The sequence below is a fragment of the Myotis yumanensis genome, unplaced genomic scaffold, assembly GCF_028538775.1.
Source record: "Myotis yumanensis isolate MYYU_CA2020_CCGP unplaced genomic scaffold, mMyoYum1.0.hap1 SCAF_17, whole genome shotgun sequence".
NCBI lineage: Eukaryota > Metazoa > Chordata > Mammalia > Chiroptera > Vespertilionidae > Myotis > Myotis yumanensis.
In genome coordinates, this window is record NW_027223768.1 from 14,424,251 (window position 1) to 14,449,250 (window position 25,000).

The following is a 25,000-nucleotide window of genomic DNA, read 5'->3' on the forward strand; positions in this document are numbered from 1 at the left end:
CTTTATTGTTTAATTGTTCATTTTATTAATTTATAAAGTCAGACCAGTGCATTGGTCTGACCATTCTTCCCCTGTCACCCCAACTCTCTCACCCTTGGGATTATAGTCTAGAAAGGGGCAGATGAACTATGATCAAAACCAAGTGAGGATTTTTAAGGAAGCTCTGACAGAAACATTAAGAAAAACATCTTAATTCAACTCCAGAAAAAAAGTGCTACCAAGGGAAAATAAAGTCTTAACTGGTGTTTTGAAACTGGCCATAAGGAAGGCTTGGAGAATGATCCTCTAGGCATGAGCTCTAAGAGCTGTGGACACGACCGGGAGCTTCAGCTGATCCAGATGACCTGAGGGGCACCCAGCCAGCACAATGCAGTCTCTCTGGCTCCATCAACAGCAAGTCCTTCAGCGCCATCACAGAGTGCTCTCTAGTGTGTTATAGTTGTCCTTAAAGCTCTTCAGTTCGAGGAAGTGCTTGGCACGTTTGCTCTTCTGGCTGGAGGGGAGGTATGTCACCTGGATGGTGGTTGGGGAGACCTCAGGAGACTGGGTCAGGTCTTTGGCTGCTGACTGATGCTGTCGCTGAGAGTTCCCACTTCGTGCTTTGACCCTGAAGAACACAGAGGGCAGGTCACAGGCAGAATGAGGACTAATGAAAGAATAGAATTCGAGGTTCATCCACCCCATAAATGCAGTTGTAGCACAAATGGTCTCTATCCTATTTTATAAACTAATTTTTACTAAAATCCTACCTGGCAGCTTAGAAATAGCAGAGTAACCAATTTTCCCACTGAGTCCCTGCCTCTGGCCCAACCTTTTCATCTCACTACTCTTAAAGAAAACTTTTAATTCTGGTGAGTCGCCTAATGTGTGTATGCCACTAATATTTTCCCAGTCCAGAGAGAATCCCTGGAGAATGGAATATCAAATAATAAGAATAAAAGTAACTACTGAGTACTGATCACATTAGGACATTAAACTTGGTGCTTTCCTAACATCTAATTTACTAATATCTCAATATTCTTACATTGTCGGATCATTTCATTTTTCAGGTTAGGAAACTGAGGGTCTATTAAGTAACTTGCTTGAGGTCACAAAGCTATTAAGTGACAGAAAGCTGGGATTCAAACCTAAGCTAGTCAGGTTTCAGAGCCTATACTATTTTTCACTACATCCATTGAACCTTTCTAGAAGCTAGAAATCAGAGACTAAATTAAAAATTTTTTATAGTAAAATAAACATAAAAGTTGCTATTTTTTGTATTTAAATCTTTTTAAAAAATATATATTTTATTGATTTTTTTACAGAGAGGAAGGGAGATAGTTAGAAACATCGATGAGAGAGAAACATCGATCAGCTGCCTCCTGCACATCTCCTACTGGGGATGTGCCTGCAACCCAGGTACATGCCCTTGACCGGAATCGAACCCGGGACCTTCCGCAGGCTGACGCTCTATCCACTGAGCCAAACCGGTTTCGGCTGTATTTAAATCTTAACTATTTTTTATAGAACCTTATTGATTTTTTAGAGGAAGGAAGGGAGAGAGGGAGAAATATTGACTTGAGAAACATGAATTGTTTGCCTCCTGTACCTGCCCCAACTGGGATTGAACATACAACCTAGGTATGTGCCTCTGATCAGGAATTGAACCTGTGACCTTCCCGTGGACAGGACAACAATCCAAACAAATAAGCCACTCTAGCCAGGGCCCATCTTAACTATTTTTAAATGTTTACAGTTTAGTAGTGTTAGGTACATTTACTTTATTGTGTGACTAATATCCAGAATTTTTTTCATCTTGCAAAACAAACCCTCTACCTATTAACTCTCTATTCCTCCTTTCCTCCAGCCCGTGGCAACCACCATTCTGCTGTCTATCTCTACGAATTTAACTGCTCTAAGCATCTCAAGTAACAGAGTCATAAAATATTTGTCTTTAAAAAAAAAGTTTTGCACAGGCCTCCTGCCTGACTTCTAGACCAAATGCCCTTTCCCATCCTTTCCGCAGGCTCATTTTCATTACCGTTGCTAGTTTTTAGTAGGAACAAGGTGGTTTATTCTTAGGAACAGAGAAAAGACAGGACAGACATAACCTTTATCGTTTGAGAAAGATCCATTCTCAACACATCAGAAAACAGATGTATTCTTTCTTTTCATGCTGTTAACTTTTTATTCTAGATTGGCTTATCCTTTTTACCCTTTCATTTTAACACTAGAGGCCCAATGCACAAAATTCGTGCAAGGGGCTAGGCCCTCGCAGCCCTGGCTTCATCTGGAAGGTTGTCCGGGACGGTTGTTCTGCTGTTGGGCTGTCCGGTCCAATTAGCATATTATGCTTTTATTATAGATTTGCATAAACAACATAATGAAACTATGTTAGTACATATTTAAAACATTCCCAGAAAGTCATGATTCCTCTCCTCTAACACACATACTCATCAGGGGACTCTACAGTGATGTCCTGTTTCAGAGGTTACTAATGCTTAAAGTAGTAATAAAAATGGGTGGCATTTAAATCTTATTTTTATCAGACCAAGGCACTGAAGGAGGACCCTGGGAGAGAAGGCATCTCTGTGCTGAAAAACTCTACTCCTTTTTACACCAATTAAAAAAGAGGTGTACAAAAGCAGGAGAAGGTTCACTTATTAGCTTGTTGAGGCGCATCTGCTTTCCAATGTGAGCGAGAGGCAGTTCTCATTGTCTGGGACCTGACACTCTTACGTTAGCATGGATTCTGTTCACATTGCTTTATGGAGGCCATCTCACTATGGAAGCAGTCCAGCTCTACTATCTATTCTCTAACCAGTCCCCTGACATGTTCCCATCTAAACTCACACTGTGGCCAGCTCACTCAGGGCCTCCTGGTAGCGCAGGTACTCTCTCTGGCCAAAGACCTGAGGAAAAAGGAAGGGAGAGTGAGGATCTCTTAGTGTGGGGATCCCTTCAGTTCCCTTTAGTGGCAACCCAGCTTACCCCAGTCCCGTAGCGGGCTGTTTCATAGCCGTCCAGCAGTGTATCAATGAGGGCCTTGCGCACACCCTTGAAAGGAGTACTAGTGTTTCGAAGATCTAGCAGGTAGGAGCGAAAATTCTTGCCCATTAAGGAACGGGGATGCCGGCCTTCAGCATGAAATGGGATTTCTGAGGAGATAAATAATAGCATAATGCTACCCCTTCTTCCATTTGTTACTCTTTCTAGTTAATTTCCCAAACTTAGAAATGGATCCAATGAATGAGTTGCAGGGAAGTTCTAAAGAATTAAGAAGACCAGAGGTATAGAGCTGTGTCTGAGTTGTCATTTGGTGGTGGCAACACAACTGTAACTATATCAATGATACACAATCGTGTTACCCTCCTATTTACCCCCCTACATATCTACCCTGGCTTTAAGACATAAACTATGTTTTAGTAGAGACAGAGTATATGTGATAATGGTTATAGAATAAAAGAAGTAAAGAATAATCTATCTGGGGCTTAGCAAAAGAGCTTGTCTTTTGCGGAAAACAAGCAAATTGCCACCACCCAGCTCATGACATTTAAGGTCTAAAGAACAAAACAAATTCAGACTCTTTGGAGAAGAAATAACTTGTCTACATCATTTTCTCATGCAAAAGAGTCACCCAATACTCACAAAACTAGGAAAATTTCTACGAACCAGAGAGAGTGCAGAAAGGACAAATTCTAAGTACATCAAGTGGGTTCCTCCCCCTCTTCCCTAATGAGCTTTCAGGATCCCGAATGGCCCGTCAAGTAGCCCTTACCAGAGGCACGGATGGCATCTAGAGCTTTCATCCTGTATAAATAGTTGTAGCAACCTGTTGAGAAAGAGAGTGGTCTCAGATATAACCCTCAAAAAAGTCTCTAAACGCCAAGCTAAAAACCTGCCCTCCACATGTCATATACCCAGTAACACAGGACCCACAGATGCTGGTTTTGCCAGCAGCTATGTTACAACTCTGAGAGCAAAGGAATTCTAAACTTGCAGGACTCCTCACTGAAGTATTTTCCAAGAGAATGCCACATACTCTGATTTCCCTGGGTGTCCAGCTGCAGCAGTCTTGCATCATCATCTGCAAGGAGCTGAGGTTCATACTTGATATCCTGAACCCTGGATAGTCGAATATCAATCTCCTCTTTTAAGTCCTGTTCAGAGAAAAGAATACACAATCACTTACCCTGCACTCTGCTTTCCATTAATCTGGACATGGAGCAGAGCAAATGAGCAACTAAGATGACAGAAGCAGAGAAAATGCTCATTTGGCTAATGAAATTGCAAGATAAGACTCAAAAATGTAATAATGGTCTCTCTTTGCCCCAGTGTAGCTCAGTTGGTTGGAATGTCGTCCCATACACTGAAAGGTTGAGGGTTCAATTCCAGTCAGGGCACATACCTAGGTTGGGGATTTGATCCCTGGTTGGGGCATGTACAGGAGACAACTACTCGCTCTCTCTCTCTATCCTCCTTCCCCCCTCTCTAAAAATAACATGTTCTCTGGTGAGGAATTTTAAAAAAGAAAAAAAAAAGAATGGTCTCTCCTTATCAGTCTGAACTGTGTGCGGGCTGCTTGGTCTGTGGCAGCAGCAGGCAATGTCTCTGGTACCATGAGCTGCTTCAGCCCTGAGGAGCGCCATGCCCTTCATCCTTGAGTACCACATCTCCCTCAAAATTCAGAAAGCCCAGCTGGCGTGGTTCAGTGGTTGAGCGATGACCTATGAACCAGGAGGTTGTGGTTCCATTTCCGGTCAGGGCACATGCCTGGGTTGTAGGCTCGATCCCCAATGTGGGGCGTGCAGCAGGCAGCCAATCAATGATTCGCTCTCATCACTGATATTTCTCTCTCTCCCTCTCACCTTCCTCTCTGAAATCAATAAAATGTATATTAAAAAAAAAGAAAGAAAAATTAAAAAGGACAGCGTGGCTGGTGTGGCTCAGTTGGTTGGGCGCTGTCCCATGCAACGGACAATTTGACAGTTCGATTACTGGTCAGGGGACATGCCTGGGTAGGGGGCATGGCATGTAGGAGGCAGATGATTGATGCTTTCACATTGATGTTTCTCTCTCACCCTCTCCCTCTAAAAGTAAAAACATAAAAATAAAAAAGGACAATACACATCTCCATTTCATGATATCCCAATTTATACAGATAAGGATGTGTTCCATATGGTAGTTGAAGTACCACACTGGTCTTACTACAAAGGACCATTCAAAACCAATTAAACGAGGTGAAAAGAGGAAAATTCCATTTTGTTGCAAATTTGTTCCCTTATAAAGGATATATGTGGCACTATGGTGCCATCCCTCACACTTAGGAAGACCCAGGACACAAAGATGAATATCCAGAACTTAAAAGAGGACCCAATTGATATCTGTGAAACTGGAAGCAAGGCATGTGCAAGAGGTGACATAAATAAAAGTACTCATGACCATTGGAGAGTGTTGGTGACAAAGGAAATCCATGGAAAAGGAATCAGCTGCATGATTATCACAATCTGAGAGCCCGATCAAGTGTGAGCCTGATCCTGCCAAAGCCACTGTGGATGCTTTCCGACCACCACGTGAATCTGCCTGTACAATACCAGCGTCTCACAAGTGGTTCCATCACCAGAAAACAAGGACATTTCTCTGGAATACAAGGTCATGTTGCTGCATCCTATTCACCTGGAAGTATCAGATACAAAAGTAGAGGGCTTTTTGTTGTTGTTGATCATCGCTGGAGGGTATTTTTTCCACTGATTTTAGAGAGTGGGAGAGAGGAGAGAGAAATATTGATGTGAGACAGCCACATCAATTGGTTGCCTCCTGCCCAAGTCCCATCCTAGGCGGGGAACCTGCAACCCAGGTACTTGCTGATGACCAGAATCGAACCTGTGACCCTTCGCTTCCTGGGCTGACACTCTAATCATTATAGAATACTGACCAGGGCGGAAAAAATACTTTTTGAATCTGTAATTTGTCTTTCAAAATTTTAAATAACCTTTATTGAGGGTGAATTTACATGCAACAAAATGCAACCATTTGTGTAGGTGGATGAGTTTTGACAAATGAATATACCCAATCACCATTCCAATCAAGAAACAGAACATGCCCTGGCTGGTGTGGCTCAGTTGGTTAGTATTGTCCTGGGTGCAACAGAGGATTATGGATTTGGTTCCTGGTCAGGGCATGTACCCAGGTTGCTGGTTCAATCCTCTGTTGGGGCAGGTACTGCAGGCAAGCCAACCAATCAATATTTCTCACCCTCTACCTTCCTCTCTCTCTCATCAATGAAAAGCATATCCTTGGATGAGGGTTTAAAAAAAAAAAAAAAGATACAGAACATTTCCATCACCCCAGAATGTTCTTCATACTCATTTGCAGTCAACCTTTCCCGCTGGGCAACAATGATGTGCTTTCTATCAATACAGTTCTGTCTGTTCTAGAATTTCATATAAATGGAATAGAATTACCCTTAGCCGGTTTGGCTCAGTGGATAGAGTGTCAGCCTGCGGATTGAAGGGTCTTGGGTTCGATTCTGGTCAAGGGCACATGCCCGGGTTGTGGGCTTGATTCCCAGTAGGGGGGCGTGCAAGAGGGAGCTGATCAATGATTTTCTTTCATCATCAATGGTTCTATCTTTCGCTCCCTCAAGTCTCTGAAATCAATACAAAAGATAAAAGAAAGAAATGGAGTGGAATTATATGGTGTTTTTGTGAATGGCTTTTTTCACTCAGGGTGTTCTCAAGATTCATTCACATTTGTGACTTACATTCACAAATACTTTGGAGCTTCATTAGTGTTCATGTATTTATCTCAATTTATTTTCATTTCCTATAGTATTCCAGACTATAACTATACTAGAGGTCTGGTGCATGTAATTCGTGCGGGGGGTGGGGGTGGGGGTCTCTCAGCCTGGCCTGCGCCCTCTTGCAGTCTGGGAGCCCTCGAATGATGTCTGACTGATGGCTTAGACCAGCAGTCGGACATCCTTAAGGCTGCTGCAGAGGCGGGAGAGGCTTCCACCACTGCTGCGCTCAACAGCTGTTGAGCCCAGCTTCTGGCTGAACGGCGCTCCCCTGGTGGTCAGTGCACATCATAGCGACTGGTTGTTCTGCCGTTCACTCGATTTGCATATTAGCCGTTTATTATATAGGATATTACTAGAGGCCCAGCCCGATTGAAATTGTGGGAGGAGGCACTCCGCGGGGGGCTGGGACCCACAACTGCCCCATGTAGCCCCTGCCACTGCATTGTTTTGGCTGGGGTAGAGGCGTGCTCTGAGCCATGCGGTGGCAGCTCGGGACATGCCCCCGGTAGTATGTTGTGTCTGCTGGGGTGGGGGCAGGAGCTCCTGTGTGTTGTGTCTCCCCTCCAGCCCGGCCCCAGCCCCAGCCTCTCTGTGTGTTGTGTCTCCACTCTGCCCCCCCCCCCCCCCCCGCCACTGGGGTGGGGGCGGCACGCAGTCCTCTCTTGCCCATCTGTGTGCGCAGCTCCTCCTGAGTGGTTGTGATGCAGCCTCCTCTGGAGCGGTCACGATGCTTGGCTAATTAGCATATTCCCTGTTTATAGATATTAGTGGCCTGGTGCACAGATTCGTGCACATTGAAAGTAAATTAATTAGAAGAAATATTTTAATATCACTATTTGCCCTTTCTCTATGATAGAAATGTCAACCAAATTCATGATTGACAATGAGAGATCAAAACACATGGGTGCGATTGGCGCCATGCAGAGCTTTATATGTATCATGCATGCACGAGTCAACTTAGCCTTTTATATATATAGAATAAACTTGCTTAATTAGACCTGTTTTCTGATGTAGCTAAACCTTTTCCAGCTCAGTGAAGCACCCTAACTTCTCTTTCAGGTAATTGTCAGCAACACAGTAGTAAATATCAACATGAAGCAGATTATTATTGTAGAACACGCAGGGAGAACAAAGGATAAAATATTTAACTGCAGCAGTGTTTGACTATATTCTGCGCAGTGAGAAAACCTTAAGTCATTTTCAAGGTCCACCATTTCTTACTTCTTTTCAGTCAGGTCAAGTTTCTAAACTTTCTCTAAATCTCTGTTTTCCAGGTACTGAAAAAAAAATAGGATTCTACCGAGTCTCCTATCTACCTACTCCAGGACTTCTGTGAGGATCAAATGAGATGAGACATGGGAAAATCCTTCACAGACATTTGGTGAAGCTGTAAAATGTTTGCACCTGGCTGTAAAGCGAGCCATGTTCCTGGGCTGAAGAAACTCCAAGGAGTCTAGTCACTAGGGAGAGGAAGCTGGTCACTGCTATGTGACATCATTACCCCGTGCCCACAGTGAACGTTTCTGGGCTGGGCTGTGGGCCGCATTTTGTGCCATGGGGTCTTGACAGCATTGACTGTGATTTGGTGGTCTGTTGCTCAGGGGTGGTGGTGGGGCCTGTGTTCCACTTGGGGGAAGCCAAGTGTTGCTTTGTCAGCACCAGGTCCGCGGTGCCCTTTCTTTGTAAATGGCCAGTGTGTGTCACGGCAGCTCCTGCATTGAGCATCTGCCCCCCCCCCCGCCCGGTGGTCACTGCATGTCACAGCAACCGGTTGGATGAACACTTAGCATATTAGCCTTTTATATATAGAGAGAGCCATTCTCAGTAGACATTTAGATTAACGATCGCCCCTGCCCAGCTGGATGGTTCAGTGGTTGAGTGCAGACCTATGAACCAGAAGTCATGGTTCAATTCCCAGTTGAGGCACTCTGGTTGCAGGCTCCTTCTCCAGTGGGGGTCGTGCAGGAGGCAGCCGATCAATAATTCTCTCTCATCATTGATGTTTCTATCTCTCTCCCTCATCCCTTCCTCTCTGAAATCAATAAAAATTTTATTTATTTATTTTATTTATGGAAGTTTGTTTTGTTTTAATTCCAGCCATTGAAATATGAAAAAATATATATATTTTAATTTTTCTTTCTTTGTTAATCCTCACTTGAGAATATATTTTCCATTGATTTTTTAAAAAATATATTTTTATTAATTTCAGAGAGGAAGGGAGAGGGAGAGATAGAAACATCAATGATGAGAGAGATTCACTGATTGGCTGCCTCCTGCACACCCCCTACTGGGGATTGAGCCCGAAACCCGGGCATGTGCCCTTGATTAGAATCGAACCCGGGACCCTTCAGTCTGCAGGCTGATGCTCTATCCACTGAGCCAAACTTGCTAGGGCTCCATTGATTTTTAGAGAGTGGGAGGGAGGAAAGCGGGGAGAGGGAAAGAGAAAGACTGAGAGAAACATTAATGTGACAGAGACACACTGATCAGTTGCCTCTTGAATTCTCCCTAAGGGGAACCAGGGATGGAATCTACAACCCAGCTACATGCCCTTGAGTGAGCATGGAACCTGCGACCCTTCGGTGAGCAGGCTGACACTTTAACCACCATACCATACCGGCCAAGGCAATTTCTTTTTAAAATACAGTAAAATCTGGATATAATGGACTAATTTGGGCAAGGGGATGTCCATTAAAGCTGAAAGTTATATAATAAAATAGGTTTTCTGAATGTGTATGTTAAAAATGGACAAATTACTTTTCCCATTTTTACTTATGTAAATACGTTTATTTAATTAAAATTATGCATGAGAAGCTTAACTTCAGAGAAAAGTTTTCTATATATATATTACAGTAATTTTAAATTTATACTGAATAGATCTAATAAATTTGCACCTTCAGCAGGAGAGTAAACAAATACACATGGGTGGGGTGTGGCTTAGCACTCTAGTTAAAACTACTATAGAAAGTCATGTTACTCGACAACAGAACCAATTACCATGAACAATGTGGTGTGACCGCGTGCTAATCATTTGCCGAACATTGTTAAGAGCGGTGACTCTTAGATTTAAATATGTAGACTATAGTTGAAGATATGTAATATTTTTGTTGATAAAATCACTACAGTGTTTTTTTCAACGTATGGTCTGTTTGCTAAAATTTGTTAAAAATTACTGAATTAAGAACATAAAGTAACCTGTTAATTATAAACAAATCTTGGTTAAAAGCATTTTAAAATTAACAGGGTGTTAATTTTCACATATGACACATGGACTGGAAATTTTGTCCATTAAATCTGAAGTCCCTTAAATCGACGGCTTACTGTATGACAAACAATGCTGCTATAAATAATCTTGTACATATCTTCTGGTACACATAGCAAAAATTAATTTCTCTATGGTAGGAGTGGAATTGCTGAGCTGTGGATTAGGAACCTGTACAATCTTATTAGATAATGCCCAATTATTTTCCACAGTCGTTTAACTAATTTTTATTTCCACCAACAATGGGTGAAAATTTAGATATTTAAAAGCAAAAGGAACCTTGCTCTCATCTAGTCCATGGGGCTTCGAGATAGTCCAAGTTTTGATTGGCTTGTGATATACTGGAAGCCAACCCTAATCCTTGTGGAAGTAAGCAGGCATTTGGGGACCTACGGGAATGTTAAAGGAGTTCTGCTGACATTTCAGGCCATGACATCTTTCTTGAGGTTTTCCATGAAATATATAAGCAAAGAATAAGGAGGGGAGGGTTAATAGCACTGGTTAATGAAAGAACTTTGGTCTAGAATTGAGAGTTGTGTACTAGCTCTAGCTCTCCCACTAACCTGCTTTTCACTTAAAATGAGTTGAGTACCTAACATATGTAGATTCTGACTTTACAGTGAACAAAACTGGTATGGGGCCTGCATTCTTGAAACTTAAAGTTTAATGGAAGAGAGAGGCATTAAACAAATAGAAAACTAAGCATAAAAAAAAATTAGTGGTAAAATGCTATCTAGGAAAAAATCAGGGGACTCTGAGGAAACAAAGAGGAGGACCTATTTTAAATAGGTAATAAGCACTCCTCTTTGGAGGAAATAATATTTAAATTAAGATCCAAAGAACAAATGAGCTAGTCAAGGGAAGACCAACAGGTCATCACAGTAACAGCACATGGAAAAGTGGAAAATTCAACCACTGTAGCTGGGTTCCAGTGATCAAGGGAGAGCCACACAAAAAGAGGTTGGTAAGGGCAACAGGTGTCTTTTACTCTAAGTCAGCGGTTCTCAACCTGTGGGTCACGACCCCTTTGGGGGTCGAACGACCCTTTCACAGGGGTCGCCTAGGACCATTGGAAAACACATATATAATTACATATTGTTTTTGTGATTAATCACTATGCTTTTAATTATGTTCAATTTGTAACAATGAAAATACATCCTGCATATCAGATATTTACATGACGATTCCTAACAGTAGCAAAATTACAGTTATGAAGTAGCAACTTAAATAATTTTATGGTTGGGGGTCACCACAACATGAGGAACTGTATTAAAGGGTCGAGGCATGAGGAAGATTGAGAACCACTGCTCTAAGTGGAAGGCAGAAACACACAGCAGGATGGGGATGGAGGTGGGTTATCAAGAGCTCTGATGTAGATAGGTAGGTGTGACATGCCTATCAGACATCTAAGTGTCAGGCAGGCAGTTGGATATGTAAGTATGGAACTCAGGAAAAAGGTCTGGGATAGAGATAAAATTTCATCAGTAGATAAATAACTAGGCCAAGGAAAGGAAGGCAATCCCCTAAGAAGTGGTTATTCACTTTCTAAAATGTCTTTGGCTAAACTGTTTCATTGACTTAGGTTTCACTTCCTAACTGTGAGCGTTGGAACTGGATGACTTAGGGAGCCCTTATAAATCTAAAGTTCCGCAAGAGGCAACTTTTATTGTGCTGGGGCTAATTTTAACCACTCTAACCCCATTCTAAAACAAAATTTAAAAGAACAAACACACAAACAAACAGAAAACACTGGGTAGTTTAATTTGAACTGGGAGGTATCTTAACACGAAAGTTGGGAATTTTACCCCAAGCCCTTCATTCTGCAGATGCAGAAGCTGAAGTTCCTGGGGAAGCTACACGCCACAGCGGTGAGCAGGTAAGCCAGCCCCCAGACTGACAGCTATTGCTCAGTCTACCAAGGTAACGTGGGCAACTGGACAAGAGAAGGAGGGACTTAAAAGTCGTTCCCAAAAGCAAAGGAAATCTCCTTCCGGGCCCGAACGGATCTGGGAAGCCACGCCCACCCGGGGCCTGCAGGACCTACCTTGGGGGCATTGTGTCCCACAGGGACGTGAGGTCCCCTTCGGGATTTCATTGCAAAGCGCATGATTTGCCTCTTCACAAAAATAAATAGCAGCACAAACACCTGTCCAAAAGATATGAGAGAAGTAACGAATCTTAAGACAGTGAAAAGAATAAAAGGCATGCCTTCATTTCAAATCGCGATTCAGGCTCTCCGGGAGGCTTGGGGGTGTAACTGGGGACAGCAAGGCCATCAGAGCAGGGGTGGGTAAAAGGAAGCCGGCAGGCGGAGGCGTGGGGTGCACTCTGTTTTAGGGTTCAGAGGGAGGGCTCTTGGCCAGGGGCGGGGCAGTACGAGTCGGTGACTTACGACCCCAGGTGCTCCCGGGATAGGGGTCAAAACCCAGAAAAAGTGGTGAGTGGGTGCAGAATGAGGACAAGGAACTGCTCCCCAGGAGGGGCTCTACTAGGTCACACGCAACAGCAGGACTAGGGTCGGGAAATCTCACCAGGCTCCCGTAGGCCATCACCAGCACGACGTTCACCCCCGACAGCCAGTTACTGCCGGACGCCATGGCCTCCCCACCCCGCGCAGAACTGCTCCGGTTTACCCCGCTGCCCTGCCTCGTCAGCCCGGGCTCCTCCGAGGCAACGGCGCCTGGGTTCTCTGAAACCCCCCGGCCATTTCCTTACGCAGAAAGACCAAGGATGACCCGGCCAGAAAACATGGCGGATGGGGGAGGCGGGGAAAGAAGAACGACACCTTCCCGCTTCCCCCAACACGTGACTCCGGCGCGCAAAGGCAGCCGGGAGCGGTGGAAGCGGAGACGCGGAACTACGCCAGTAAGAGGAAGCGAAGGCCACCTGTGCATCACGTGGAGGGGGCGTGGCCTACGTGGAGGAGGCGGGGGAGCGGTGTCTCGTGGCGTGGCGACACGCGCACGCCGGCGTGCGCGTCCCTTTTGCGTCACGTGCTGGCGGACGCAGGAAGGCAAGTGGGCGGGGCAAGGCGCGAGCGCGAGCGCGAGAGGGAAAAGGAGGGATGGGGGCGGGGAGGAGGGAACCTTATATCACGTGACAGGGGCGGCGCGGCCCGGGGGTGTCAGTGTGGAGGAGACTGAGGTAAAGTTGGGAGCGCAGCGGCGTTGGCGGCGGCGGCGGCGGCAGCGGCAGCGCGGCGGGGCCGGGTATTGTCCGCGGCCCCTTTAAATCCGCGATCCCCCTTTTATCCTCCTCCTTTCTCTCCTACCCCCGCCGTGTTCCCCTCCCTTGGTAGGCCCCCCCGCACCGTGTGTTCCCCCACTGTACACCCCCTCCCCCCAAGTCGTGAGAGCTCTGGCTATCCCCCGAGTCGGCTGCCGGAGGTTTTGTTTATGGTTGGGTTCGCGGCCTAGTGGGCCTCACCAGAGCCGGGGCCTCGATTTGGGAGCGTGGCCGGGGCGGGGCTTGGGGCAGCCGGAGGGGGGGGGGGGCATGCGGCTAGAGCCTGAGGTGGGGGAGAGCGAGAAAGAGCGCGAGCGAGCGAGACCTGGGCCCCACCCGAGGTACGGCCCTCGCTGCCCCTGCCGGTGCCTGTGGAGAAGACGAGGGGGCCTCCTCCCTTTCCGACCCGCTGTGGGCCTCTTCTGATCCGGATCCGGCCTGGTTTGGGGGTGGCGGAGGGAAGGGAGGGCGACGGGGTGGAGCTGCCCCGGACTCGCTCATGTGGTCCCCAGTTTGGAGTGCGGGGGGTTGGATGGTTCCGGGTGGGAGGGAAGGAGGCGACGGGGCGCTGCGGAGCGGGGCGAGCCTTTCATCCTGAACGCGTGGGCTTGCGTCCCCGCTCCGTTTCCAGCTTCTTTGTCAGCTCTTCTCGTTGCCCTTCCTCCTTCCTCACCGCCCCAGCTCCTGGGATATCTGTCTTTTTTGCTGCCGTCTCTAGCTTTCTGTTGTCCATACTGGAGTTTGGTGTACCCCCCCCCTCCCCGACATGATGATGTTATTTGTGGGAAGCTGGACATGGAGGCCCCCATCGGGGTGCCTTCCGCCGAAGGGACGTCACTAGAGCACCGGGGTGCTGGCTGTTCTCATAATGGGACAGTCATGAGACGTTTCCCCAGCCCCTTCCCCCGACGGGCAGCCCCTACATTGGCTCTGCGAGCTGATGTCACAAACAGGAGGCTGCTCCTTTCCACCGTTCTTGAAATGTGGCCACCTCCGGTGTAGGATGTTGTGGAAAGAAAAACAACACAGGAATAGGTGTTTCTCTTGTTCTTGTCGTGCTGCCTTGGACTGTCCTTGGTTATTAGGTGGAGAAGTGCTTTCTGTGTCCCCCCCCCCCCCCCGTCCCCCTCCCACCGCCCATGTCTGGCCGGGGGGGATGTTTGATGGGAGGGAACGAGGGCCGGTGACCACCAGCATTCATTGAGCACTGGACCGTCTTGGCTGAGTATGGGCTGATAAGACTGCTTTGAGACCCCACACCATTGTCTTTAAAGATTAGATTACGCCAGTGATTATTTCCGTTATGAACAGGAAGTGTTGCTGGCATGTAAACTAACGATGAAAGGCCTTACAGTGTACTGTTTGCTCTTTATTTTTAAAGCCCCCTCTTTATTAAACATGTCCTAACTGTGAAGGACTATTTTCAGACGTTCGATTGCAGTTCATGGGAAGGAGAGGAAGGGGTCATTACCACAAAGCATCTAGGGGAATTAGTTACTTTGTAAGAAGTAGGAAGCCTGCCCGGCCCCTATCCAGCTTCAGGGTCCCGGAATTGTTTCTCAAACTAGATTGTAAGCTCCCTGAGGGCAGCAACCGAGTCATATTGCTTTTGTATTTTCTCAAGCCCTGGACACAGTAGATACTCAATAAATACTTGTTATTTATTTTTTTCTGTAAAATTTCTCTGGCTATTTTTTTAAGTAGCTGGTTTTCAAAAAATGGTCAAGGGCACTCCTGTGTTGAAACCTGTATTTGTTCCCACACTAGTCCCTTGGTCTCCAATACTTCTCACCTATTTCCCTTAAACTTTTTTATTTTTTAAGAAGGAGTATTTAACAAGATTGCTCACCTTCACTGTGATAACTCTGGGTATGTGTCTGCTTGCTACTGAAAGGCTACTAATTCTGTGACCTCTAGTGCTCCATCCCAGATCACTTACCTGTTGCTCGGTGTTGTTACTACCTAGGTGGTAAAATTTTCTTAGTCACACTTTTTAAAACACTTGTAATAGAAAAATAGAAACCAATAGCAAGAGTGATCAGGAGGATTCCCCCCCACCCTTTCCTGAATGATTATGTGGCTTCCAATATGACTTTTAATATATTTACATCAATTGGTACAGTATGTACAGTTGTCCACATAGCTAGCTAGTCATGCAATCCATAGCTGTAGTGTAAATCATGCTCACAAATTGAAATCACATGTGGAGTAGAAAGCAGTCAATAGTTGTAAGCTACAGGAATGGCTATCCCCATATTAGAAACTACATCTTAGAGCCAGTTATTAAGCATAACAGTTTCCTTCTAATTTTAATCCCCCCCTCCCACTTTTAGTTGAATCCAGGGGTACTTGGTTAAACAACAGATTTTTGTTGTTGTTTGTTTTTGTAAATTAAGTATTGAAACTTGATTATAATGCCAGCCTGGGAAACTGTACTACTGTGTAGTAAATAATCCCTTACTAAGCCAGAAATATTTATAGGTCTTTGTGTGCACATGTGTGTGAGGGGAGAGGTAGTGGTTAAAAATTAGTCCCTTACAACTCTTTCTTAGTGATAGAGGATGTAGAATTCTTAATTCTTAATGACTGCATCACAAAACAAAGACCCATCCAACCTATTACCGAACTTGGTGAAAAATTTATCCATAAGGAAGTCAACTTTTTTTGTGAACCAAGAAACAGGTGAAATTCATTTCCCTAATAGTTATTCCTTGCATATTTCTTTAGGAGCCCACTCTAGTTCTACCTCAAATCCAGCAATGTCTTCTGAGCAGTCTAGAATTAACCAATTAATAAGTAAATGAGCATAAAAGCATAAACTTGTACTCCTTGGAAGGGAATAAAACAATTCGGAATAACCTTATCTTGAGCACTCCATCGTGTAATGAATGTTTTCTTTGTTTACTAAGTCCTCTTGCCCTGCAATAATGTCTCAAGTTTAAAATGATTTCCCAGAAGCTCTTTCTTCCAAATAAAACTTTGTGCTGCTAGATGATTTGGGTTTGGGATTCTCTGTATATCAAGGTGAGTGGTAGAGAGTAATTTTAATTCTGGTTTCTTGGACTGTGGATTAGGAGATCAACAGAAGCAGCTGCAAAAGCAATGTGTTGGAATTATCCAGGGAACTGAGGTTCTGGGCAAAGTCACTGGGGCTCTTATATGCTTGTGGAAAGTATGGAAGCCCCACAGCATGCCGAGAGATAGGAACTTAAGGGAGAAAGAAGCTAGACTTGAGTTTGTGCTTTTTTAAATGATGGAGGTCACATGCAACTCAAAGGGTTGTAAGGTAAGCCTGTTTTCATAGGTGAATTGAGTACAGACTAATCCTCTTCCTGGAAGACTCGTTTCTAGGCTTTATCTTTCCTTTATATCAAAGGGACTTGAGATATTTTTGTCTACTACTAAGATAGCAAAACTTCACAAAACCCGCTTATAGGGGACGAGTAACCAAACTGTGCTCATAACTTAAAAAACCCACATTATTTAACAGATGCTTTATACATTTCTTATACAAAAATGGATTAACATCCATAGTTTCATAAGGAATTTGTCAAACTAAATTTCTCTGAACAGGTGAATCCTCTTGGTTTATTTCTTTGAAGAACTGAAAGTGTTTAGTGAAGATGCTGATGAGAGGTTAAAAGCCCTCATTTTGCCTGTATTTAATATCTAAACTTTTTTTTAATCTTTCAGTATTCTACCTTGTAAATACTGTTATTTGTATATACTGTAAATGATGACGTCGGTGGGCACGAACCGAGCCCGGGGAAACTGGGAACAACCTCAAAACCAAAACCAGACACAGCACAAGCAACGGCCACAGGTAAAGAATCCAAGTGTTATGGATCCATGGGTAGGTTTGCTGATTGATTCTAGTTTCTATCTAATGCAGCATCATTCTATACTTTGGATTCTTTTTCTTTTTAAAAAAAGATATATTTTATTGATATTTTACAGAGAGTAAGGGAGAGGGATAGAGAGTTAGAAACATCGATGAGAGAGAAACATCGATCAGCTGCCTCCTGCACACCTCCTACTGGGGATGTGCCCGCAACCCAGGTACATGCCCTTGACCGGAATCGAACCTGGGACCTTTCAGTCTGCAGGCCAACGCTCTATCCACTGAGCCAAACCGGTTAAGGCTATACTTTGGATTCTTGATTTGGGTTCTTCATTCTTATTTTCAAGTCCTTCTTTTTATTTTCTTAAAGTATGTTTTAATGATTTCAGAGAGGAAGGGAGAGGGAGAGAGAGAAATATCAATGATGAGAGAGAATCATTGATCGGCTGCTTCCTGCATGCTCCCTACTAGGAATCGAGCCCACAACCTGGGCATATGCCCTTGACCAGAATTGAACCTGGGACTTTTCAGTCCGCAGGCCAACACTCTATCCACTGAACCAAACCGGCTAGGGCATGTCCTTGTCTCTTTTTACTTGGAGCCTTATAACTATTAATGTTGTACTGTGATGTAGTGCTCTTTTTGTTCTTTTTTTTTTTTTATTTAAATATTTTATTGATTTTTTACAGAGAGGAAGGGAGAGGAATAGAGAGTTAGAAACATCGATCAGCTGCCTCCTGCACACCTCCCACTGGGGATGTGCCCGCAACCAAGGTACATGCCCTTGACTGGAATCGAACCTGGGACCTTTCAGTCCGCAGGCCAACGCTCTTTCCACTGAGCCAAACCAGTCACGGCTCTTTTTGTTCTTTAATACTGAACTATGAGGCTTGGAAAGAATGGCTCTTGTGCTTTGTATTTCTAAGATAGCAATACATGTTTTAGCAATAGCCATCTTGCCATCTTTCTAGCCCACCTTTATCTTGCCACTTTTTGCCTTTCTTTTGTTATTCTTTTTCCTAACGGATCTGTTATCTTCCTCTTTGGTCTCACTGAAGCCTAATCTGCTATTTCCTTTTCCATGAGGCATTAACATCTTTGCTATTTTCCTTCAAAATTAACAAATGAGACACCCTGGAGCAGTGGTCGGCAAACTCATTAGTCAACAGAGCCAAATATCAACAGTACAACGATTGAAATTTCTTTTGAGAGCCAAATTTTTTAAACTTAAACTATATAGGTAGGTACATTGTTATTAACTTAATTAGGGTACTCCTAAGGCTTAGGAAGAGCCACACTCAGGGGGCCAAAGAGCCACATGTGGCTCTCGAGCCGCAGTTTGCCGACCATGGCCCTAGAGCAGTGGTTCTCAACCTTGGCTGCACATTAGAATCACCTGGGAATCTTTTTAAAATCCTGATTTCTGGGCCTCATCCTCCGGAAATTCTGTTTCATTGTTACTAATGTTGTGGCCCCACCCCATAACAAAGAAACAGAATTTCCGGAGGATGAGGCCCCAGAAATCAGGATTTTAAAAAGATTCCCAGGTGATTCTAATGAGCAGCCAAGGTTGAGAACCACTGCCCTAGAGTATTGTAGTCCTCCTGGGTACTAAAGTTTATGGGTTTTTGTTTTTTAAAGTTTGATTTAGTATGATCTGTTTTCTATAACCAGTTTGGTGTTGGTTGGTATGTAATGTGAATAAATTAATTTCCCATTTGGTTATGGTCAGATAAATTGAATATGTAAAACTAGAACTTTCCTCTTACTCTTTTTTTTTTTCCTTCCAAGTGAATTTCTAGCAGAATTTTAGCACTTAAGTTTTGAGTTAGTGTCTCAATTGGGACAATAAAATTTGCATTATCTTGTAAACATACACGGGATCCTGAGAAGATATGCTGAATCTACCTTTAGGCTAACCCTTATGTCAGCCCTAAGAATAGGAGGGTGGCATTGGTTATTGCAGAAATAGGAAAAGGGTTTGTTTACACATGACTTTGCAAATACTGTATATTAATGTGAATCAAGGTGCAGATGTTTCAAAGTGGTCCTGTGATCCCAACATGAAAGCCTCTTTAATGGTGAACATTGGTGAAAAAGCCTCCTGCTTTTTTTAGGTATTGTAGAGTGAAATAGTACCAGCTTTACTCTTTGTTTTTTGTCATTGTGCTGACTTAAGCATCTCAAATGCTGTTAGTGTTTTGTTGTTGTTGTTGTTGTTGTTGTTTTAGAGGGAGCAAGAAACATCCATCAGCTGCCTCCTGCATGTGCCCTGACTGGGAATCGAACCTGTCACCTTTTGGTGCACGGGTTGATGCTCCAACCAACTGAGCCATACTGGCCAGGGCAGTTAGGATTTTATTACTTGGTCATTTGTAATAAGAAGGAAACTGGGGTGGGAAATACAATGGATATTGACTACATAGGTCCTTCTTATTTCTCTAAACCAGGGGTGGGGAACATCTGCCCCTCAGGCTATAAGGCCCTCGAAATCATTCGGTCTGGCCCTGCGAAGGCATTAGGGGTGAGTTAATTAAATGTTTGACCAAATATAGCAGGCTGATTTTTTTTTTTTTAATATATTTTTATTGATTTTTTACAGAGAGGAAGGGAGAGAGATAGAGAGTTAGAAACATCGATGAGAGAGGAACATCGACCAGCTGCCTCCTGCACATCCCCCACTGGGGATGTGCCCGCAACCCAGGTACATGCCCTTGACCGGAATCAACCTGGGACCTTTCAGTCCGCAGACCGACGCTCTATCCACTGAGCCAAACCGGTTTTGGCGCAGGCTGATTTTTAAGTTGATAATTTTGTATGGCCTGTGAACAATGTTATAAATATGCAAATGGCCCTTGGCAGAAGAAAGGTCCCCCACCCTGCTCTAAACTGTTGTCTGTCAATCATGCTTTTTTTTTTTTAAACTATTTATCTCAATTCTTAGGCCACTGCGGAACAAATTCGACTTGCACAGATGATTTCAGACCATAATGATGCTGACTTTGAGGAAAAGGTGAAACAAGTGAGTGGATTGCTAATTTGCTATAAACTATGGGGAAAAAAACATCTGGATTAATGCATAGATGCCTACCAGGGTACTTCGTGTTATAGGTATTAAAAGAGTTATGACTGAAATATGATAGGTTAAGCCAGTAAATAAGTGCTTTTATTGTCTGATTTACTGACCCTTTTGGACAGATACCTTGTTCAGAGGTTTTGTCTTAATTTCAACCTCTTGTTTAATGACTGACTTCGTTGATGCCCTTCTATAGCAACATTGAGCAATTGTGGCATCTAGGAAGTGTAGAAGTTCATGTTATGCCGAAGTCTGTGTGTTTCTGAGTGTGATTCTCTATTAGATGTTTTATTGTTTGATTGCTTTTGTATGTAAGTCCTTTAATCCCATTTTTGGTCATTGTATTTTTTGCTTTTGGAATTAGAACACCAAAATTTTGCTTTGTTTTTTTAAGCCTGGTTTTTTCAAACTCAGCTGGTGTTTTCTCTTCTTCACCTAGGTTTTGTTGTTGTTGTTTTGGTGGGGAGTACAAACTTGTTCATGATCACTGCTGATCTTTCTTTTTCAGTTGATTGATATCACAGGCAAGAACCAGGATGAATGTGTCATTGCTTTGCATGACTGCAATGGAGATGTCAACAGAGCCATCAATGTACTGCTGGAAGGAAACCCAGATACGGTATAGTGCTAATAAAGTGCTCTAGAAAGTGGGTCCCTGAATGAGATGCTAGTAATATTCTAAAAATAGCAAATGGGGTAACTCAATTAAAACAGAGTACCTTATTCTTCATATAGAACTGGGAACTACTTTGAAGATTGTTTGCTGCAGTTTGCAAATACTTAAAATTAATGTACAATAAACAGGAGAAAACATAAAATCAGGTTCTTCTAATTGGCCTGGAATAAATTATTCACTCTAGGCTAGTGACTGTTTTCAGGACTGGATTAGTATGAATTAGAGATGCTATTTCATAGCTTTAGCTGCTAATATGGAAGACTTCTGTTCACCTGTTTTACTGTCATTGAACAAAATCACAAACTACTGGATTCTGACTTCAGCACATTCCCATCAATATCAGCTTTGCGTTTTCCAATACCTTTTCATCATGTGAACTTATTTCTGTTGAGGTAGCAGATAACAAAATTTTACAGCCTCTTGACCATCCCTAGAGAGGATAAGGGAATATCTTGGAGGGTCTCTTGTTCTAGAATTTAGAATTGCTTTTACTTCTTCCTCTACTTCCCACTCAGTGAGAATCCTGTGTTTTTATGCTTGTCTTATTGTACCAAATTATAAGTCCCTTAACAACAGAGATTCTATACTGCCTTACTAATTTGGGATGTTTCTGCAGTGCTTAATAGAGGACTTCATTTTTATTTTTGTTTAATGAGCACTGTATCATTTTGAAGTTATTTTCATTTACTTGGTCTTACACTGGGGACTTTGGGTTGGGATAGAGAACCAGAGTTCATCCTTTGAGTAATCAACTGATGTTACAGTGTCACTTTAATTGCATGTTGGAGGTTTGTCAGTTTTCTTTAGACAATGGGAAATCATAGTGGAAAACTTTCTTTAATCATTGAATTTAAATTTGTGAATTTTTCTCTTTAAAGTGTGGTTCCAGGTTTGATTTTACATTATTGACTTTATTTGAAAATTATTGCCTGGGCAGTTATATAACTGTGCCTTTGATTAATTTTGAGTTTACTCTGGAATAGTTGTCCCAAGATATTTTTGAAGGGGAAGAGGTAGGACTGACTACTCATGCTTTTTAGAAGTCTAATTTAGCACAAGTCACATTTTCTTTCACCTTCCAGCATCTTCTGTCTAGTGCTTCAAGTTTGAACTTCCACAGTATCAAAAAAGAAAAGTAAACTGGAGCCCTGGCCAGTGTTACTCAAAGGTTAGCGCGTTGGCCTAGTCACAGAAGGCTTCGATTTCTGGTCAAAGGCATGTGCAGGAAGCAACCAATTGATGTGTCTCTCTCACATCCATGTTTCTTTCTCTCTTCCCCTTTCCCTCCGTCTACCCTCCCTCCCTTCTTCCCACTCTTTCTAAAAATCAGTGGGAAATATCCTCAGGTGAGGATTAAAAAAAAAAAATTAATGAGAATATGGGCTTATGCTACAAATAAACCAGCTACTAGTGAAATCAATGGGAAGCAAAGTCAGCTGCCAAGGATGTTGGATGTATTTGGGTGGATGCGATCATATCAGAAAACTGGCAGTATCTTTGGGAAGATCCTAGTAGTTCTCTTTCCTTTTTTTTTTTTTTTTTAAAATATATTTTATTGATTTTTTACAGAGAGGAAGGGAGAGGAATAGAGAGTTAGAAACATCGATGAGAGAGGAACATCGATCAGCTGCCTCCTGCACATCCCCCACCGGGGATGTGCCCGCAACCCAGATACATGCCCTTGACCGGAATCGAACCCGGGACCCTTCAGTCCGCAGGCCGACGCTCCAGCCACTGAGCCAAACCGGTTTCGGCTAGTTCTCTTTCCTTATGGAGGTTATCTGGTGCCAGCAGCTAATGTATACCATAGAGGAGGAAGACAACAGGTTTCTGAAACTTGCTAGGTTTTAAGACAGACTAGCAAAAACTCTAAAAGCTAGCTGTTTTAAATCTGGTTTTCATTGTTTCTAATGCAGATTTAGCTAGAGGGTTATGCTAACATAGGAATTGAAGCCTCTGTAAGCAGAAAGTAACCCACCAATTGTAATGTGAAATCAACTTGGTTTGGAAGAGTAGGCAGTGAGGAGCTGCCAAGTCCTTGGTGGATACTTAATATGTATATTTTTAATTATTACTTTTGTAAACTATTTATTGCAGACTTTAGAATATGTAGATATGTTTTTACCATAATTTTAAATTGATGTTTTTGAACTTAAGAACTTTTAAAATTTTGGTAAAATATACTTAAAATTTACTGTTCTAACCATTTTAAAGTGTATAATTTAGGCATTAAGTACATTGACAAAGTTGTATAACCATTACTATTTATTTTCAGGAGTTTTTCATTTCTCAAACTGAATTGAAAATGGATTTTCTGTATTCATTAAATAGTAACTCCTCATTCTCCCTCCCATCAACTCCTGGTAACCTATTTTCTGTTTCTGTTTCTGAATTTGCCTATTCTAGTGGCATCATATAATATACTTGTCCTTTTGTTGTTATTTTGTTGTCCTTTTGTTGTTATTTCACCTAGCATAATGTTTTCAAGATTTATATTGTGGCATGTATCAGAATTCCATTTTTTTAAGGCTTGATAATCCAGTATATGTATATGCCATCGTTTTGTCCGTTTATCCATTGATGGATATTTGGGATTATTTGGAAGTAATTGTAGATATCATAATATTTTATTCCCTAGATATTTTAGGATGCTTCCCTTAAAGAAAGATGATTTTTTTTTTGTTAATCCTCACCCAAGGATATTTTTTCATTGATTTTTAGAGAGAGTGAAAGGAGGATAGAGAGAGAGAAAAATATTGATGTTGAGAGAGACACACTGATTGGTTGCCTCCTGCACACACCCCAGGTACGTGCCCTTGACCCGGAATTGAACCCATAATCCTTTGGTGCACAGGCTGATGCTCTATTCACTGAACCACACCGGCCAGGGTGAAGGATGATCTTTTATACCAGCAGTCGCCAACCTTTCAGACCTCACGGACCACCAGTGGTCCGAGGATCCCTGGTTGGCAACTGCTGCTCCAAAGGTTTCCTTAAACCAGCGGTCACCAACCTTTCAGACCTCATGGACCACCGGTTGGCGACTGCTATTTTATACGACCACAATATTATTGTCAACCCTGAGAATATTAATAGTAATTTTATGTTCTACCTGGTTCATATTCTTTTTTTTTTCCCATCCTCACCCAAGGATATGTTTATTGCTTTTAGAAAGAGAGGAGGGCGGGGGGAGAAACATTGATCAGTTGTTTCTTGTGTGCTGCACCTGGACTGTGGATTGAACCCACAACCTTTTGGTGTACGGGACAACACTCCAACCAACAGAGCCACCTGGCTAGGGCCTGGTTCATATTCTTGAAAGCTATTCAATATTAGATAGCTATTGCTGATAACCAGGGTCATTGTTATTTGAGTTAGATGGTAACTAGGATAGTAAAGATTGGTAATTTGGGTGCTTGTCCTGGAATTTTTATTTTATATATATTTTCTGAAAAAATATGTGTAAATTAAGATATGTGTATGTTTAAAACTTTAAATTTATAAAATTCATTTTCTTAAGGAATGAGTATTTTATAAGACTGTTTAGCTTATTTTTCTTACCACAAATTTTCTTTCTGGAATGAATTATAGAATATTCTGTTTTGGGGAAAGCTGAATTGGACTCTATAAGTTTAAGAAGTATAGGGGAGAACACAGTGCATAAAACCTGGAACGGAAGGCTTCCTATAGTCAGCATGTCTTGGGGCCAGGGCGGTGCCTTCCTGGCTGCTATTTGGTCTTTTAAGAAAAGGAAGTTGGGATGTTGTGTGGGGAAGTAGGTGCTGTTGTTTTCCTCCTAAATTCTAGATTGCTTGGTTAGAGCATATGCCCAAGAGTTGAATGCTGCTTACTCATTCTGAATTCAAAGTTAACTTAGAAACTTTCTGTTTTCTTTCTTTGACATGCATGAGATTATAAAAAATTAGGAATCACTGAATCCACAGGAAATTAGTTTTTTCAGCTAAGGAAACACACTTGAAAGCTAGGGACCAGGAACTAAGTCTTTTGACTAATATGCCAAGTGACTAAACTGGATAAGGATCTTGATGATCCTTTTGGAAATGATCTCTGCAGTTCGTTAGCACCTCCCCTATAAAAGAACTTCAGTTGTGCAGTGTTAGGTGTCAAGTTTGTTTTGA

General features: G+C 42.9%; 2 protein-coding genes across 20 annotated transcripts in view; one reads left to right on the forward strand and one right to left on the reverse strand.

Moving 5' to 3' along the window:
* Position 1: 1 nt before the first annotated feature.
* CUNH1orf43 (chromosome unknown C1orf43 homolog) lies at positions 2 to 12,820 on the reverse strand. Of its 2 annotated transcripts, XM_070396115.1 has the most exons (7): positions 12,575 to 12,819; positions 12,088 to 12,189; positions 4,022 to 4,139; positions 3,758 to 3,811; positions 2,971 to 3,137; positions 2,833 to 2,891; positions 2 to 607 (listed from the first exon to the last, which is right to left on the reverse strand). In XM_070396115.1, exons 1-7 carry the CDS (start codon positions 12,638 to 12,640, stop codon positions 412 to 414), a joined length of 762 nt encoding a protein of 253 aa, XP_070252216.1. In that variant the 5' UTR covers positions 12,641 to 12,819; the 3' UTR covers positions 2 to 411. The 2 variants fall into 2 exon arrangements, with proteins under 2 accessions (XP_070252216.1, XP_070252218.1); XM_070396117.1 differs by lacking the exon at positions 12,088 to 12,189 and having other exon boundaries at positions 12,575 to 12,820.
* Positions 12,821 to 13,139: 319 nt separating this feature from the next.
* UBAP2L (ubiquitin associated protein 2 like) overlaps positions 13,140 to 25,000 on the forward strand; it is a 45,658-nt gene continuing 33,797 nt past the window's right edge. For 17 of the 18 annotated variants that reach the window (XM_070395680.1, XM_070395687.1, XM_070395691.1 and 14 more), the window contains exons 1-4: positions 13,165 to 13,252; positions 16,962 to 17,091; positions 20,054 to 20,131; positions 20,694 to 20,804. In XM_070395680.1, the coding sequence (XP_070251781.1) occupies positions 17,002 to 17,091; positions 20,054 to 20,131; positions 20,694 to 20,804 (279 nt within the window). In that variant the 5' untranslated portion in view covers positions 13,165 to 13,252; positions 16,962 to 17,001. Of the gene's footprint in view, positions 13,253 to 16,961; positions 17,092 to 20,053; positions 20,132 to 20,693; positions 20,805 to 25,000 lie in introns of all 18 variants that reach the window. The other variant, XM_070395677.1, reaches the window with a different exon arrangement.

Excerpts from the sequence above, each read along its gene's own strand:
- CUNH1orf43 (XM_070396115.1), bottom strand. The coding sequence starts at position 12,640 with ATGGCGTCCGGCAGTAACTGGCTGTCGGGGGTGAACGTCGTGCTGGTG. Across the intron at positions 3,812-4,021 it reads GGACACCCAGGGAAATCAGA|GTTGCTACAACTATTTATAC; the intron begins GTATGTGGCATT and ends CTTTCTCAACAG. Across the intron at positions 608-2,832 it reads CTGAGTGAGCTGGCCACAGT|GGTCAAAGCACGAAGTGGGA; the intron begins GTGAGTTTAGAT and ends TGTGTTCTTCAG.